At 41.8% G+C, this 19,552-nt stretch overlaps 1 protein-coding gene across 1 annotated transcript; it reads right to left on the bottom strand.

Moving 5' to 3' along the window:
• Positions 1-8: 8 nt before the first annotated feature.
• On the bottom strand, positions 9-18,926 carry papss2b (3'-phosphoadenosine 5'-phosphosulfate synthase 2b). The gene is made up of 12 exons (XM_048233141.1): positions 18,737-18,926; positions 16,055-16,169; positions 15,219-15,454; positions 14,717-14,855; positions 9,796-9,914; positions 9,137-9,250; positions 5,631-5,742; positions 4,807-5,012; positions 3,769-3,904; positions 2,514-2,782; positions 1,890-2,119; positions 9-1,647 (listed from the first exon to the last, which is right to left on the bottom strand). Exons 1-12 carry the CDS (start codon positions 18,761-18,763, stop codon positions 1,506-1,508), a joined length of 1,845 nt encoding a protein of 614 aa, XP_048089098.1. The 5' UTR covers positions 18,764-18,926; the 3' UTR covers positions 9-1,505.
• Between the last annotated feature and the right edge of the window lie 626 nt (positions 18,927-19,552).

Here is a 19,552-nt window from a genome sequence, read left to right as displayed (position 1 = left end):
ACATATAGTATTGGTTAAACCTTTTAATTGACATTTGATTCTGATCATCCACACCTTGAACACATTACCTTCACCTGGATGACTGTGGAATGTAGTAAAAAGGAGTGACACTCTCACATGAACTTTTGTTAAGATGCCTCATAACGTTCACATTAAAGATAGGACAACATTTCAGTAATGCAGGACAGTTAAGTAACCATTTAGGAAATCAATAAATATGCTGTTGCATTTTTTCAGGCTGTGACCAGAAGCCAATAGGAAAATCCAATAATCTTTGTGTTTCAATGAAATTGTGCATATATATTTTTTTTTAAAAATAAAACACCCAACATCCATTCAATAGTATTTTTTTCACAGTTGATGCTCCTCCAATCCAACACACATACTTTTGCATATTAATTCATATCAGAAGTAAATACTTGTGCAGCATTACATATTCTTTGTGACAAAGATGAAAAATATCAATTTGATTCATCTTAGGAGCACCCTAAAAAGAGACAGTAATAGATGATATCACAGCTAATGGACAATTGTAGACATTGGCTTGTACATTTCTGTTTGTTTGATAGATTTAGAGGATCTGACATTACTGCTATTGTGTCCTTTCGCACACGAAGACCCACCTACCCATGAAGTGGAGAAAAAGGGAGTGAATATCCACCAAAAAACATGGGTGGAAAAAAAACAAAAAACAGTAACATGTAATTTCCTCTTAAAATCCACTTTCACATATCACGTTCAAGTTGGCACCTTGAATGCACATGCTTTGTTTTGAAGAAGGCACAACATTTTTTTTAAGTATATTTGTTGTAAGAAGCCAGTTTTGACACTTTATGTAAAAAACTACAGATAATTTATAAAACTAAGGAACGTTTAAAACTTGTAGTTAAAATATCACATTTTCTGTATCTCATTAAGGCAGGGTTGTCCAATCTTATCCAAAAAAGGTCGCATGGGAACGCGCGATACTCGTCAGCTGACGCACAAAATTGCCAGATCCTTTGTAAAACAAACTGGCTACAACCATGCCTTTATGAATACGACTGAACACCCCCACTTTAAGGCATGTAGCATAAACTATTCCTCTACACACTAATCGATTGTATTAAAATCCAAATAAAATATAAAATATGATTTTCTCTCTCTCTAGCCACTTACATTATGTACATTCTGCATTCAGACTTTAAACGGGTGTGATGAACAAGCATGACTAATTTCTTTTCTCAGGTGCAGAGAAGACCACAAGGTGAGAACACTGACATGTTTCACTGTGAGGGAGTAACTGTAATTTTCGGAATTGTATGAGAAATACAGTACTATCCTTTGCAGAGTTTTCCGTTCTGTACAAAAACACTTAGGGGGCATGGTAAAATACAGGGGGACAAACAGAGAAAAACAAAGAAAAACAGAAAAGAAAAACTAGCAGCCAATATGTCACATCTCAGAGTTGTGCACATGGGAGAGCCCTGTCTGAATGCAGCCTTTGGAATAAAACATGCCCCAGCTCACTGGTCTTTCTGCAGAGAACCGTAGTACTCGGTGAGAACCTTCCAGGCTTTGGGAGCCATGAAACCGTCGGGTGGGTTCTCTCCACTCCTGGCCAGCCTCCTCATCTTGGTCCCCGAAATGAACTCAAACTCATCATTTCTAGAACAACGAAGCCAGAATAGAGAACATTTAATTGGCTGAAAAATGACTACAGCCAGGAGTGTAGGCTAGGCTAATTTACTGACTGAAATCAGGAAAAAAAAAAAAAAAAAAAAAAAAAAGGAAACATAAATACTGCTTTCAATGTACAATTGTTATGATGACAAAAAACAAAACACCTATTAAAACACATTTACATGTCTGTGTAAACCACAGCAAAAAGAGCACATCCATGGCCTTACCGTTCTTTGTCATAGAAGTCCATGGCCTTCTTGACCTTGTTATAACAGGCCACGCGGAAGGGAATGATCTCGACAGAGGTCAGGCCTGGTGCCATGGTGAGCACCTTGCCCCCGTGAGTGGGCTCATACATGTCCTGCTTGGTCTCGGGGTGAGGCATGCCAGCGGGGTCGCGCCCGACGATGTAGAAGTTGGCGCCGGCGATCATGCGGGCCCTGCAATGCCACTGCACCTGCCAGGGGGAGCAGAAGAACGCTGTCAGTGACCAATGTTTCCTCCTGAATGTCCACATAGGACATAATTTGAATTACATCTACATGGTGGAGTGTCTACTAAACAGGAAATTGTATTTGTTTGTTTATGGTATTTACTACATATTATGTTTTAGGGGCATGTTTAATATACGGGTATTTGCAACATTATATTATATTTTATCTTAAAGGCTCCAATTTGATTAAAATGAATCAACATTTATCGAAGGCTGATATTGATAACTAAGAGCTGGCTTAGTGTGCGGTGTGCAAAGACCATTCAAAATCCATGATCTGTGTTACAATACACTGTATACACAAAAACACACGGACATGGACATTGTGGTCGCAGCACACGACACATGAATAACACACCTCTGTTGGTCCAGCATACATCATGGGTGATGGGAAAATGGCCACGATGGTGTTGGCTGGGTCCAGCACGCCCTCCTCGAGCACAGCGGCATGCTGCTTCATGCGCCAGTCCAGCGGCACGTCGTCCTCCTTGGTCCAGCCGCCCAGCGGGTGAAGGAGCAGGACCGGGGTCTTGTAGCCGCGCGCCAGGAGACGCCGCTTGGTGTCCTGCATCAGCAAGGCGTGCCCGTTGTGGACCGGGTTGCGCAGCTGGAAGGCAAAGATGGCATCTGGCAAGAAAGGACACAGAAGGTCAATGTTACTGCGCTGCCAATAACAGCAGCTGTAGCCACGGTAACGGAAATATTACTCAAAGAGTGCTGGACAGCCCTGAGCTCTGCTCAGCCCTGATGAAGGCCATGTTGGCTGAAACATGTTGGTATGATTTTATCGGTTCAATCATGAATTAGCCTATTTAAATAATGCTTTTTTAAAATAGGCTAATATTAGGGCTTTGGATCTACCTACTTTGCATAGTGTTGGATAGCCCATTTTAAATTGATAATTTTAGAATAGACTTATTTTAGTCTTCTGTATAAAAAAAAGACTCCATTGTCCTTAAACTTCTCCAAGCAGAGCTGTGATAATTGAAAGCATCTGCATGCTATTGTGCATTCTGTTGCGGTCATGCTAAAAGCACAAAGTGGTCAGGATAACAGAAGTTGATGACGGTGCATTTATCAAGAAGTTCAAACAAAAAGGTAAAAAACTAAGATGTCACATTTTGATCCATGAGGGCCTCTATGTCTCATCTTAATAGAGGAACCTAAAGGAGTCTATTCAGAGGCCTTGGATAACCACGGCCCATTTACAAGTAAGTTTAGAAATAGTTGTGTAGAACTAGTCATGAAAACCCCCTGAAGCCAAAATCTTTGTGGAATTTTTGAGGGATCTTTCATGTTTTTTTTTAGCTGACATTAGGAAACCACAGTTTAATCCCCTTGGGATAGAAGTGCTGACAGGAAGTCTGACTTTAAATGTAACATAAATACATCTGAAATCCACTCAACTGTGACCTTGACTGATATCTAAAGCTGTCCACGGTCACTCTGGCCTTCCTTGTTGACTCATACAAGAAAACAAGAGATACTAAATCTTAACTGACATTTCTGTGTTTTCCAACGGTGTGGTCATTTAAGTCCCTTATCATCTCAGAAAGAGCTTGAAATTGCATGAAATCCAAGTACTCTACAGCTCTTGAGGACTTCAGCCTTACCTGCTTTCATATCCTTGAACCTTTGTCTCAGTTCTCTTGGAGTAAGGCGGTACTGGTCCAGCCCATCGTCCCATTTGATTCGCTCCAGCACCTCCAGATCACCGCCAGCAAGCCAATCACCGCTCTCCATCACCATCTTTGAGAAAAATACAGAAGCTGTGGTTTAAAACTGCGGACCACAACAACTCTCATCCAATTAGTACAGAAGTCAAAATAATTGCAAAGCACAAAGGCCCAGAGGGAAATTCTGAACACAAATCTAAAATCTCTGGCATCAAATGCCAAGCCCGTTGCAAAAAACTCCTTGAGTTTCCTTGAGGCTGAATTAAACTGAACTTAATCCAGGCAAACAGAAAAAAATTGTTTTATTACTTTTATTATTAGCAGCCTTGATTGCTGTTAACACCCTTCCTCCTGTTTCTCATCCTGTTGTGTCTGTATGGCTCATCTTTGCAATGACCTGGCTTTTTTTCTGCCAGGTAATTTTCTGTTCATAACTGTTTCTACTACATGCTTTACTTGCTTCTCTACGTCCTTTAGAATACTACTGTGAATCATCTTGCATTGCATATTATTTGCCTTAAAAGCACTCTATAAACAAAGTTTGATTTGTTTTGAGTTGAATAACAAGTTTACTGGGTCATGCCTTGAATCAAGCGTTCCTGAATAAAATGGTCACAGTTGCCTAGATATTGTTGGACAGTGACATTCCATAGAGTACTGTTCTGGACTTTATCAGTCTGGCCATGGACATTCTTACTTTGTGGCGCCTGGAAATTTCTGCCCGAGTTTCTCTGATAACTAGAGTCAGATAAATTCACCATTTGAAGTGCCAACCACCAATTTCAATTTCTGCTATGTCTCTTCACCTCTTGCTTGCACCATGTTTGCTGGCCAGACATCTCACATGAAAGCTAGAAAAATCATGGTGTATTGATATCAAATTGCCAAAGACCCTGAGCGTTATTTATGCTCTATATTCTAACGTCCCATGGAAGTACGGGGTTCTGAAGGCAACCGCGGAGCGAGAAGACTCACCTTGATGTAGGGGTGCTGGGGGCAAGTGGTGCCCCACTGTCTGGCACAGCGCTCCTCCTTCCGATGCACGTAGAATTCGGGGTTGCGGAGGATGGCGACTCGGCGACCTCTGAACTGCAGGGCGAAGGCGGCGCAGCCGTCCAGGCTCTCCTTGTCCTCAGTGGACACAGGCAGGACTATGGGCACGGACAGGTTGATCGTCCCACCTACAAGTTACGTGACAACGTTGTTAAAGGAGCTATGTGGAGTTCTTTCAGTTTAAGACATCTTGTAGAAAATGTAACTGTAGAAATGGCGAAGAATCAACAGGTGTGAAGAAACAACAGTTTTGACGTAGTGTTCCATATTGTCCACTTAAGTTAGCTTGCAAACCAGCTAGCACCAGGCCAGCTCTAAAAGTATTAGTCATGCGACTACAAGATTCCCTGAGTTCTCACAACTATTAATGATTACCGTACCAAACCACTTTTATGATTTCACACAATGATGATATTCACAGAATAAGTTACAGAATGCATATAGTACTGTTGTTTGAACAGAAAGTGTATTAGTTTTATTAGTGCTATTTAGTAGCTGTAGTATGCATAATAAGCTTTGTATAGGCTTTGTCAGCAAAGCACTGCCAACCCAGAGTCATTTAGTCTACATTTCCAAAAAGGGTAATAAACTCTTAATGACAACATTATGTTCATATTCTGTTAGTCTCTTTGGACAAAATCATCTGCAAAATATCATAACCACATGCTGAATATAAATGTATGTAAACATAATGTTCAATATATGTTAAATGTATGTAAACACATGTCAAATGTTAGCACACCCACCGTCCAGTAGAGTGCTGAAGTGGAGGACCTGCAGGAACTCCCTCTCCCTCATGAAGCCCTTGAGTGGGGTGGCCCAGCCTTCGGCCAGAACCTGCACCCACTGGAGGTCAAGCTGCAGGGACACACAGCAGAGCAAAACTACTGAGTGGGGGCGGGGGGGGTCATTGCACGGGTGTTACCATTGTTGTATATTTGTTGTTCCCAGACTCCCTTGGAAAATAATAATATAATAATCTTTATTTATATAGCACTTTTCAAAACAAAGTTACAAAGTGCTGTACAATATCAACATACATGAAAATGCAAATAAGACATAATAATATAACAATCAAATAATATATACTAATTTAATTAGAACTTAACATACATTTTAAAAAGGAAAATAAACTTACACTGAATTAAAACTTACTGAAATAAAACGTAACACTGAAATAAAACTTAATAAACTTAACACAAAATGAAGTATATTACTTAAACAAAACTAAGGAAGGCTTGCTTGTAAAGATGAGTTTTAAGGAGGGATTTAAAAGAGCATACTGACTTGGCTGACCCATTTCATCAGGCAGGTCATTCCAGAGCCTAGGTGCCCTGACACTAAATGCTCTCTCCCCTTTAGTTTTGAGATTGACCTTAGGAATAGTTAGGAAACCACTACCAGATGATTTTAAAAGTACGCACAGGTGTATAAGGTACTAGGAGATCAGATATGTAGTTGGGAGACAGGCCATGTAGAGCTTTAAAAGTAATCAGAAGAATCTTAAAATCAATTCTAAAGCTTACTGGGAGCCAGTGCAGTGAGGCTAAAACAGGAGTAATGTGATTACAGTACTTTGTCTTAGTAAGAAGCCGGGCAGCTGAATTCTGAACAGTTTGAAGTCTCTCTATAGATTTTTGGTTCAGACAAGAAAAAAGACTATTGCAGTAATCCAGGCGTGAAGAAATAAATGCATGTATAATGGTCTCAGTGTCTTTAAAAGTGAAGATGGAACTAATCTTGGAAATATTTCTGAGGTGATAGAAACAAGACTGTATGAGCTTTGTGATGTGACGTTCAAAGCTTAAATTACTGTCAAACCAGGCACCAAGATTCTTTGCAACAGGTTTTACACAGTCTAAAAATTGAAAGGGACCTAAGGATGGTATCATTTGTTTCACTATGTGCTGGGATCCAATGATGAGGACTTCTGTTTTGTCAGAATTCAATTGGAGGAAATTGTTTGACATCCAGTTTTGTATGTCACAAAGACATAGGAACTAATGGGCAGGTACAGCTGTGTATCATCAGCATAGAAGTGGAAGGAGACACAGTGTTTCTGGATAATGTGCCCAAGAGGAAGCATGTATAAACAAAATAAGATTGGTCCTAAAACTGACCCTTGAGGTACCCCCATACTTGACAGGAGAAAATGAAGATGTGTAACTGTTTGCAGAAACACAAAACTTCCTATTTGACAAGTAAGATGAAAACCATTGTAAGGCTGTACCAGAAATTCCCACCAAATGTTCCAGTCTATGCAGCAGTATGCTGTGATCAAAAGTGTCAAAGGCTGCGCTAAGATCAAGAAGTACAAGGACAGAACACATGCCATCATCAGCTGTTCTTAAAAGGTCATTTGTAACTTTCAGCAGTGCTGTCTCAGTGCTATGATACTTTTGGAAACCAGATTGTAGCTTTTCAAAAAGATTATTATTTTCCAGTGCAGAGACAAGCTGCTTGGACACTAATCTTTCAAGAATCTTTGATACAAATGGTAACTTGGAAATAGGTCTGTAGTTTTGAGGTAGAGATGGATCAAGCCCTGATTTCTTTAGCAATGGGCTCACACTTGCAGTTTTAAAGTAATCAGGGACAACGCCATTTAAAAGTGAACTATTAAAAATAGAAAGCAAACAGGACCCAACAGATTCAATTACTTCTAATAGGAACTTTGTTGGTACTACATCAAGAGGACTGGAAGTTACTGTCATATGTGACACGGTCTCTAGAAGTTCAGACAGAGTAACTGTATTGAAGTGGTTTAAAGTATGCCTATCTTGTAAGAAAGAGACTTCAGAGTGCATAGTATTAGGAGTGATAGAGGTTCTAATTGACTTTACTTTCTCAGTAAAAAAGGACAAAAACTTTTCAGTCAGCATCACTTTCCACTGGGACACAGGGAGTAGATGGCTTTACCAGCTGCTCTACTGTTTTAAATAGAAATCTAGGATTATGCTGATGATCAGAAATAAGTTCTGAAAAGTAATGTGATCTTGCATCCTTAACCAAGATGTTATAGTGTTTAAGTGATTCCTTCATAATGTCATAATGAACTTGAAGACCAGACGTCTTCCATTTACGCTCAGCTTTCCTACAATCCCTTTTACAACTACGAATGCCACTATTAATCCAGGGCTGCTTTCTTTCTGATGACTTAGTTCTAACCTTCATGGGTGCAATAACATTTAGAGAAGACAAGCAGATGGAATTAAACTGGTCAACCAGATCATTGGTACAAGAGTATTCAGAGAGGTCAGGGCATTGACTCTGGAATAATGCACAGAATTTTGAGGCACTATGCTCATTGAATATGCGGGAACAGAAAGAGCTGGGAGTGACAGTACTGATGATGGATGTTTCACAACTAAAAACTATACAGTTATGATCAGATACAGTCATATCAAAACAATCAACAGAGGATATTTTAAGACCCAGAGTGAAAACAAGGTCCAGTGTATGACAACGGTTATGTGTTGGTCCAGACACATGTTGGCAAAATTGAAAAGATTTAACAATGTTTAGGAAATCAGTAGCATGAACATTACTGGAGTCATCAACATCAGGGTGTTTCCCACAGAATTTAATTGAATTCTATTTGTGGTGGTTGGTGAGGGGGGGAGGGGGTTGATAGTAGTTGAACAAATTTGCGCAACGTTATGATTTAGCCAGTCATCTTCTATGCCAACAATAATGTTTAATTTAAACGTGCATGCAGGTTTGTTGAGGGACAGAGACACAAGGAGAGGCTGCACAAAGGTGCACATAGCTCTACAATAATAGGATTTCAACCAATTTAAGTAGTACAACATAGAAAATCATTGTGTGGTGGTCAATGTTGATATTGTGGTGGGCCGCCACAAATAAGTCAATGTATGGGAAACACTGAACATGAAAATTAAAATCACCACAAAGAACAACACTGTCATAATATAAGACAAGAGTGGAGAGAAATTCTTGGATTTCATTTAAAAAACAACCTGATGGTTTAGGGGGACGGTAAATTACAACAAACAAAATTGGATCAGGACCACAAAGTTTAAAAGTGAGCGCTTCAAAGGAAGAAAAGTCATCAATGAGACTTCAATCAAAATGAGACTTGCCTGATCAAATTAAAGCTAATTGGAAGTTAATTAAATGTGTCAGTTAATGTCCTGTCTCCTAATATCCTGTCTTCCATTTACACAGTATAGATTTTTAGTGTGAATTTTAAGTGTCATATTTATGACGGTACTGTTGGTGCCTTGGTTACCTTGGTGATGTTTACAACGGGCAATATATTGGCATCACTTAGAGCCAGGTCCAACTTGTTTTCCTCCACGAAGAGCTCATTCACATCTTCCGTTACACCAGAGGGCACAATGTCCTGTGCACAGAAAACAATGACAGTCTTTTTACACTAGTCCTTTTAAAAAGAGCAATCTGACACTCTGGCAACCTGATCTGAAGAAGCCCATTTTTTTGTCTATGGTAGCTCCAGGCTCTATTCTCATCTCAGGCTCTGAGTCACTGATACTCATCTTTGGCATTTACTAATGGTCTAAGCATGTATCACTTGCAGAAAAGCAAGAACAAAAAAATGCAAAGAAAGATGAACCGGTTGCACTAATAAAAGCAGCAGTTATCTTGCAATCCGGCTATTTGATTACAGTACCACCACAAGGGGGCTGTCGGGAGAAAAGCATTGGTTATCTTAAAATAACTTTTTTCAATGAAATTTATTTAATGTCTTAGGCTATAGGACTCGGATAATATTTCAACCTCGAAACTTTTCCACATAAAGAACCTGTCCATCATGAAACTGCACTGCAAGAAGGGAGATTTCTAAAGGATGCTTCTGTGACCAGAAACACAAAGACTAAAGACATAAAATGCAAGAACAATTAGTCTGGCAACATGATGGCAACTCACATGAATCTTGAGCAGCTCCACCACCTGCTCAATGCACTCGTTGACGGTCAGCTCCCCAGTCTTCAGCACCAGCTCTGGGGCTTCGGGTCTCTCGTAGTCCGAATCAATACCTGTGAAACCTGGAGGTGACATGGCGGATAGTTAGCCACTACGTAACATAAATCTTTGGTTTAATTCTTATAACGGATCTTTGGTTATGCTTCCAGTGATCTGGTAGAAGTGGTCGTGCATTTATGATGGCTGTGACCTCCACCATCAGAGTACAAAGCAAAGTGTTCTGCTTAAGAAACATTGAATCTAGGATTCTTTTGGCGATGCCAATCATGCGTTCCCAAGAGCCTCCCATATAAGAGGCATGAGGTGTATCCATCACTGAGGCACTGTTTTGTCCATTCCAAGAGCTTTGCACGCTCCAATAAAGTTGGTGCCGCAATCAGAATGGAACTGTTTAGCAGGGCCTCTGAGAGCGAAGAAGCGGCAGAAAGTGGTTGGACGTTTCAATAGAGAGTTGGGGTTTTCTTTGTTACGTTCGTTTGAGTCACCTTCTCAGAGTAGAATAGATTCACACGCTAATCAGTCACACAAGGGCACTGGGGGGTTTCGCTGAGATTCTGGATATTCTGCTTCTACATCTCCAAGTCAAGGTAACTGTACATACACACCACCGCCTACTTCCAAAGAGTCAGGAAGTCATTCATTTTCAATGGAAGCCGGCTTCTCTCAGCTGCCAGAAGCGGCAAATCCGTTGGCGTCTCGTTTTGGGCGACTTGAGCGTCAAGCAGAAAGCTGAAAGTCAGTCAACTTTATAGTAATGAGCTATGATGCGGTTCAGCGACCAACGACCGGCAACCAATTGAATAGAATAAAGTATTAAAATAGAACATGATGGAACGTATAATGCTGTCACGTCAGAGCGGCCAAAGCTTCCAAAGCTTCCCTGTACTTTTTTGATAAGCGTCCTTGAAAGGGCGACCAGAGCTTCTTTGGAAGCTCAAGTCGGTGGCGGTGTGTACGTACCGTAAGAGGGATGTTAATGTTTGTCACTACTGTCTGGACAAGGGGCACTGGAAGAAAGACTGTCCTGTTTTAAAGGGGGAAAAGTCAGCGAAATAGCACTGAAGTTGTTAGGGGGGGGTCGCACTTGCTGTATCGGAGTCAGGTGCACCTTCTAAAGTTTTGGTGGCTGAGACGGAGGCTAGACCTGTAATGGTGGTAACTTCATCTTAGCCATCAGGCGTGAGCTCTGCCGGGTCTAGTGAGAACAACAGTAGGGCTGATTCAGTTGAAGCGTGTGGTAATGGCTACTCTCCTTTTATCACAGATGGTTTAGTTTCACTGGTGGGTAGTTCTGTCCAGGTGCCAGTTAAAATACTTAGGGACACAGGGGCATCGGAGTCGTTTATTTTGGAGTCTGTCTTTCCTTTTGCTACTAACTCGAGCACGGGGAACAATGTCTTCGTGCGGGGGATTGGATTGCAGGTTATCTCTGTTCCATTGCATAGGATCAATCTGCAGTCTGATTTGGTGCAGGGGGAAGCAACCATAGCAGTCTGCCCTTCTTTTTGCCTATAGAGGGTGTCCATCTCCTGTTGGGCAGCAACCTAGCCAGAGAGCGTGTCTGGCGTGACATACCGCCCCCTGTAGTTGTTAATAATCCTCCTTCTAATCCAGCTGACAGTGATGTTAGCCATCAGAATCTGTCTGATGTCTTTACAGCTTGTGCAGTGACACAGGCTATGAGCAGGGTCTCTAATGATGTTTCTTAGACAGGTGAGTTAAAGTCTGTTGTTTTGCCTAATCTACCTCTCTCTCTGTCTCATAATGATTTTGTTTCAGCTCAAAAGGAAGATGTGACATTAAAAGATCTGTTCGTTGGGGTTTTGCCACCTCAGGAGTAGCGCAGTGCAGCAAGGGGGTATTTTGTTCAGGAGGGGTTGTTGATCTGAAAGTGGTCTTTTCACACTGACGAGGGGGTTGAGGACCCAGTGTTTCAAGTGGTAGTGCCAGTTAAGTTTAGAGAATTGGTTCTACAGACAGCTCATGGGGATGTAGCTGGGGACTTGGGTGTAAGAAAGACCTATGACCGGCTTATGAAGCACTTCTATTGGCCTCACCTAAAGAAGGATGTGGCAGGTTTCATTAAGACGTGTCATGTATGCCAGTTAACGGGGAAACCTAATCAGGTGTTAAAGCCAGTTCCACTTTACCCTATTCCAGCTGTAGGGAAACCATTTGGCAATTTGTTGATTGACCATTGTAGGACCATTGCCACCATATAAGTCAGAGTGTGTTTACATTCTGATGGTGATGTATCAGTCCACCCGATACCCTACTGCCTATGCGTTGCGTACCATCTCCACTAGTTCTGTGGTGAAAGCCCTTTCCCAGTTTATTTCTGTCTTTGGTAGCCCTCACACCATACAGAGTGATGGAGGCTCTAACTTTACATCACGCATGTTCAGAGAGGTGTTTGGGCAGGTGCGTGTGAAACATTAGCGTAGTAGAGCTCATCACGCCCAGAGCCAAGGTGCTCTGGAGCGTTTTCATGAGAGATTGAAGTCGCTTCTCAGGGTTTATTGTATTGAGCTTAATAGAGACTGGGAGGAAGGGCTCCCGTGGCTAATGTTGGCTGCACGAGAAGTAACCCAAGAGAGCACGGGAATCTCGCCTAATGATTTGGTCTTTGGCCATAGAGTTGGTGGGGCTCTAGCACTTTCGCAGGGGAAGCTGAAGCGTCCGGAGTCTCCGGTTTAACTTTTTGGACTATGTTAATGGTTTTCGACGTAGGTGATTTCTAGCCTGTGAGATGTCGTCCGACAACCTGACTAGAGAGAAGGAGGGCGGCTGGAGCTGCTAGAGGGTAGAGGGACTGGGGCCTGTGGACAAGAGTTTTTCCATCCAGCTCATGTATATGGGCTGTCAACACCCCTAGACCAAAGTTAAGTGCTCACTTTTAGAATTATTGGAAATTATGGAAATTATTTAAAAAGAAAAAAAAATTGTCATTTTTGGGTGAGGGGTTTTTGAAGGCTTTAACAGAGGCATTCTAACAACCTACGTTGTTAATTCTTTAACTTAAATAAATACATATTTGTATACGGCAAAATCCGCGTGATCTTCCCTCTCTGGTTACATAGCCTAGTAGGCAGGATGTAACGCTACGTCATATCATTGCCATTGGACTGTGTTGGACTAAGTTAACACAGACTTTTCTTTATTCTAATTTCTTATTTATTTATTTTATTACTTGTTAATTTTTGTTTGTTGTCTGTCTTGTATGTCTACCGTTAGTTGTCTCGGGTACGCTGACGATTATGCCACTCCATCAGGCATCTTTTGTCTTGTGCGTCAATTGTTATTTTGTAAATTTGTTTGTTTGTCTTGATGTCACGGGAACGCTGGCGACCTACGCCGTTCCGTCCGGCATCTTTTGTCTTATGCATAAATGTCTAGTGTAAAGCGACCTTGGGTGCTTTGAAAGGCGCTATGTAACTAATAAAATGTATTATTATTATTATTATTATTATAAAGCACGGTGTGCTACCCTTTGAAGACCATCATTTTCAAAAATGGGGTTTGTAATGGAAAGATCACACACATCAAGGAGAAACAAAAGCAGAATGTCAGGCACACCTTAAAACGATCACACGCTGAAGCTTTGGCTAATACTTTGAATCATGTTGACCTTGGGACAATAAACCTTTCGGACACATAAAATGTGCTTCATGCGCATTTCATAGTGTTCTTTGTTGTTTTCTATGCAAACTCTGCTTATCAGGGTTATAATTACCCAATCGTAAATGATGTAAGGGATAATGGACCACACAGGATCCGGGTATCAGAAAAATAACGCACGATCGAGGTGGTAATGCGACCACGAAGTGAAGCTTCAAAATGTCTTGCTCTAGCAAAAAGCAGTGCAGCCAGATTCCGTTACTATTACAACACTTCCTCTTTCCAACACCCTGGGCAACTGTTAAACTCTTTGTCAACTTGGAAAAATCCTGAATGAGTGTGTGTGTGTGTGTATATATGAGTGTGTGTGTGTGTGTGTACTACCGTGTTCACTACAAGTAATACATGATTAATGATACATGCTCGATGCAAATCATGTTGGTTTGTGGTCCATCTCATCCTAGTATAAGCCCAAAGCATGTCATAACAGGCATCAATCAGTTAGCACAGGAAGTTCTGACTTTCTATGTTTCCTCCAAATTCATCCATAATGAGTCAGGGAAACACCTACGAGCGGTCACAGACGCATTGCTCATTCAGCAAAACCACGCAAATGACATCACAATCACCCCTCTGTTCAGGCTCGCCGAGGCAACATTACAATGACTCAGACATACCAGCCGTTTCATCCCACCAATCGCTGTTAGAGATCAACCAGAGCCCTACAGAGAGAGACTTGCAACAATCGGGGTTCAAAATTCAACTTCAAAAAGTTCCCGGAAGTGATTGACAGTTGATTAGAATGCATTGAATTCTGTTCAATATTGAGAGACAGAGCCATGACTTTGGGTAATTGAAATTAAAATGCACTGATATATAATATGTATAGCAGTGTAATTATTCTGTAAAGTATGTGGTTAGCCTACCATTACAACCATACATTTTTTAATAGGCTACAATTCCACACTTTATATCGCAGCCTATTAATAGCTAGTAGACTGATCTTAATGTCAATTTCCCTGCCTTGTTGGCAGGCCATACTGCTGTAACTAGGGCTGGGATGGTATGGATTTTTTTCCCACGGTATTGCGGTAATGCAGTTACCGCCCCAGCCCTAGCTGTAACTGTAACATACTGCTGTGAACGGAGTTGTCGCAACTCTCTCTCTCTCTATAGGGGCTCTGAGATCAACTATTACGAGTCGGTCAACCAGCCAATCCTTTTAGAGATGCTGGTCACGTGATACCTTTGATCTCTCCAGCTCTGGCCTTCTTGTAGAGTCCCTTGACGTCCCGGCTCTCACACACCTCCAGCGGAGCGTTCACAAACACCTCGTAGAAGGGCAGCCCGGCGGCCGCATGGATTTTCCTGGCCTCGTCCCGGTCCTGTGGTACACAAAAGTAAAAAACTGTTCACACACACAGTGGGTATTAGCAAGCTTGAACCTGGTCAACTAAGAGCAGTGTAAAACAGGGTCAAATAACTGTCATTAGTGAACCACATTGATACAATAAAGCTGGACTGAAAATATGTTGGACTAGCTGTGAGAGGGTGCATTAGTAATGAAATGAAGTAAACACTGATTATGCTTTATAATCAGTGCACTAGACTTCCAATCTCTTCTCCTCTAAAACAATTTGGATACTTCAAGATACTTGTAGTCTATGGCTAATCGTGAAAGACATATTCTAGCCTGTAGGACTTACAACACTGTAACAGGTGTCCTGAATGAATGATTTAGACCTCACCTTAGTGAAGGGCGAGATGAAACTAGTGATGCAGACCAAGCCTGCGTCGGCAAACAGTTTGGCCACTTCAGCGATACGCCGGATGTTCTCTTCCCGGTCCTCAGAGGTGAAGCCAAGGTTCTTGTTCAGCCCTTGTCGGATGTTATCCCCATCCAGAGAGTAGCAGGGGATGGCGTGGGACACCAGGTACTCCTCAAGAGCAAAGCCGATGGTAGTTTTACCAGCTCCCGACAACCCTACACGACACACAGACGCACACGCGGCGCGCACACACACACACACACACACACACACACACACACACACACACACACACAGACACACAGACACACAGACACAGACACACAGACAGACAGACAGACAGACAGACAGACAGACAGACAGACAGACACAGATGTTTGAGGTTATGTTGAACGGGGGCGTGAATGGGTGGGACAGGCTTCTCCTGGCCAGGGGAATTCTGGTCACTGCGCCTCGCCTGTCTGACTCCCCAGCCCTGGCTCTCTGGACAGAGTCCAACAACAGACTGCACTGACAACACAGGGTTGAGCACTTAAACTGCGCTATCGTGTATATTTGAGCTAAATGAGTTTAAGGAAAGATTAAATATGTGTGGAAGGGACATATTATATACACAGAGACCTTACTGTGTCAATGTAACAGGAGGATTCATAAACACTTCTACCTTAACGTGTAGGTAGCATTCAGACAGAAAACCTAAATAAACATGAGCTTTGCCTTCAATAAATGGCTTCCGATGTCTGTCTGAATAGGGTGTATAGGGAACATTGGAAATTGGACTGCTATGTTAACATGTAAATAGCTGGAGTGCTAACCTGTTAGCCACACTGTGCATCCTCGAAAGCCTCCTCTGGTGCCCACCACCTGGCCTCTTTTGCTCCTGCTGACATGGTGGGCCTGGTACACCACATTGGTGGCTCTCTGGAGGTCCTGCAAGAGCCAGCAAAATGGGGTTGTCGTGACACACTTGACAGAAGGCTTCACAAACTGTATTCGTTTAGCATGCATGCTTCTATTAAACATGCTTTCTTTAGACCCCATTCAAAGAAAATCAGGGCAGTGGTGAGTTTTGTAAGGTGATGACTGGTTTATTGTAGTGTTTTGTGGCAATTTTGTTTTCTCACCTACAGACCTCGACATGGAACTACATGTAATTAGGCCAACACGGAGGTATACACTTGACAACATACTCAAGTTGAGCTCTTCTTGAGATCTGGTTTCTATTATGAAAATAGGTCTGCTGAATAAATAAAAAGAATATCTATATGGTTCCCTCTTATTTTTTTTATTTAAGTCAAAATTCAACCACAAATCAGTAACCTTCCAAACAGACTTACAAAGTGACTTTATGTATACATAATACATGTATTTTGACTGTCTGGGTGCTTCGACCAGTTATCATACACAGAACATACAGTATGTGTAGATTACATAACCATATAGCCAAGTTTCCTGTTCTCTCTCTCGGGTCATGTTTGTTGTCTGTAAATACTCAGCCTTTGGTGCAATCATGTCAAATGCAGTTTCATCTTGTCTGCTTCATCTCTTCCACTAGGCCTTTCCTGCACTTTCAAGCTTCGGCTGGTATGCATAAAATGAATAATGTCCTATACTGCTGACGTCTGCGTGCACGCAGACACACACACCCACCTACACACCTACACACACACACACACACACTTACACACCCTCTGTGTCTACAAAAAAGAACAAGAACTGGTTTCTCATAACAAGCTGCTTCCATTATGGTCTCTTGCAGAACCTGTAAAGTGACTTGCTATAATGTTTTGATAATAATCTCTCTGATGACCATAGTTCTGTACCACATTCCTCCTGTCCTGAAATGTCACTCTGATCAACTTGGTGGCGCCTTGCAATCATTGCTTTGCCTCACATGATCTCTAGGCTTGGCCGATTAGGCTTACTGTATGGATTGTGCAGAAGAATGCCTAATTCTGCTTTGTGCAAAAATATGCTGATCCGACCCCAGACCGACGCCCAATCTCGACACTGGAGACATTTCTTCTGGAATGGCTGTTGCCCATTCTAGACAGCAACAACAACTCCACACAATGTTGAGATGTGTTTGGATAAGTTAAATGAGGCTAGGCCTAATATTGGTCAAGATGTAGAATGGTGTGCATGGGATACATAGCTTGGGGTGCCTATGCACACACACACACACACACACACACAATGTGGCAGTCAAGTGAAGACCCGGAATTGTGTCCTTATTCATAATAGCAGGAAAGCACGCCCAATTATCCCTGCTGCAGGAGGTGGTGTGAGTTCACCTTACATGTCTCACTTCATCATCTTCCTCTGTAATTTTCCCCCTTCACACCTTTCTTTCTCACTCACCAAGGCAGTCTGTTCTAACATGATCCCACCTGTTCCTGGTTGGCCCCCACTAATTTCTCTGATTTACTTCCCCAACACCCACCACGGCCCCCCACTCACTTACCACAGAACCCCTTCTGTCTTTCCTTGCATATTTTACTGTCTGGTTCATTTAATATCCCCCCCTTAAGCTCAACGTCATCACGTGATACCCATTCATTCATGTGCACTGGAGGAGCAAAGGTGCACAGCGTGGCACTGTCATGGCCAGACACAAGTAGGGTCCTTGTTCCAGAACTGGCTGACTTTCAGAGCTTTACCACAGTGGTGTTGTACACTAGTCCCAGTGTGCAAAGCATAAGGCATAAGTGCCAGTGTCTCTTAGCTTCGTCTCTAAATTGCATCCTACTACTACAACGTTTAACTTACTATGTAACTAAAATACATCGAAATGCGCACTGCATCTGATCTGTAGCCTGGATACTGAAAGGACATCCTTCCAATAACAATTTCGAATCGGCCACAACCACAGACATGTTAGACTGCAATCTGCATTACACGTTACTATCAGCAATCTAAGATACAACCAGATTAACTCTTTATGTTAAAAGACTTTAAAAAATAACGTGATTTACAAGGTTGTAATAACATAGGTTCGCACTGTATTCCGGTTTAACTGGTGGGTACTTTACCCTTACGCTAACCAGTAGACTAGCTAGCTCAAGCTTTGATGATCATTTCGAGAATGTAGGCTAGCATAGCTAGCTGGCTAGCCGGCCGGTTACGAATAAAGGTAGATTTTGCGGCATCACTGGTTCTGGCTTACATAGTGGGTCAAAATAATGTTAGCGATACTGTACTTCATGACTGACAAATATACTAGTTTGTACTTGGCGACGTAAGAGCATACTAGCCAAGAATTCGTGACTATGGCACACTGTATTCATGGTTACAACAAACCTACACAAAACAGATCAAAAGCATTCTGCAAAAATATGTTGCAGAGATAACATAGCGTTATCAATCTTTAGCATGTCGAATACGGCAAAGCTTTAGGCTAGCTCTAGGTCTGCCTGTTTAATCCTCGAGTTCACGTCAATAAAACAACCTGATAAGTACATATAGTTATGAAGACTTTGTTGTGCAGAACCACTTACTGTTCGCTGTTTTTTGGTCCCAGACATGTTCTCCAAGTTTATGTGATGAGTTTTCTCGATACAGTATGTTTTCGGAGGATGTAAACCAACCCGGTAGGCAGTCCGGCATAGACGACCAGGCTTTATGGTCGGAGCCGATCGCCGAGGTCTTTTTGGACACGTAGCACATCCAAAACGTCTTCCTCCTCCTCCTCCAAGACGCTCATAGGCCAGATTCCAACATCATACGCGTCAGAATCACGACGTAACATCTTGGTGGTGGTATCAGAGCCCGTTTACGACATTCTCTGGTGGTATCTTCTCATCATGAGAGAAAGAAAGCCTTTAAAATAATATATGAATGCTAGAATAAACCATGGAGTATGGCCTGAAAAACGTTGGAAAATAAAGAATTCACAGAATTCACACAGACTAGGCCGAGGTGATTTGTATTTTAACTTTTTTGGTGGTAACCTATCTTTTAACTCATGCAAATCTGTTTTGACTATGTTCCAAGGACTTCTGACAGACAAACCTGAATAGGCCTGAACCTGAATAGGTCAAGGTCATCATGGATTCTCTTTATCAGTTTTAGCCCAGGCTACACTCTTAAATTAAATCAATATGTGCAGGTCTTGTCAAGCAGACATACAGACTCCTCATAACATAAGTACAATGTGTCAGAAATAACATTTTCATTTTTAATAACTTCAACCATAACAAATACCATTTTCAAATCACCAGCATACAAAAATCAAACTCAGAAATGTCACCCATTGACATAATGAAAAACTATTTAAAAATAGATTTTGGCAGACTTTTCATTTAACATCATAC

The sequence above is a fragment of the Alosa alosa genome, chromosome 22, assembly GCF_017589495.1.
Source record: "Alosa alosa isolate M-15738 ecotype Scorff River chromosome 22, AALO_Geno_1.1, whole genome shotgun sequence".
Lineage (NCBI taxonomy): Eukaryota > Metazoa > Chordata > Actinopteri > Clupeiformes > Clupeidae > Alosa > Alosa alosa.
Note: the sequence above shows the minus strand (reverse complement) of the source record. Positions and strands in the feature narration are given on the sequence as shown.

Bases quoted from the DNA above. Each gene is read 5' to 3' on its own strand.
- papss2b (XM_048233141.1), bottom strand. From the start codon at position 18,763: ATGTCTGGGACCAAAAAACAGCGAACA. The intron at 5,743-9,136 runs GTAACCAAGGCA...GTGTCCCTGCAG, and splicing joins CCGTTGTAAACATCACCAAG to CTTGACCTCCAGTGGGTGCA. The intron at 2,783-3,768 runs GTAAGGCTGAAG...CTTTCTTGCCAG, and splicing joins GTTCAAGGATATGAAAGCAG to ATGCCATCTTTGCCTTCCAG.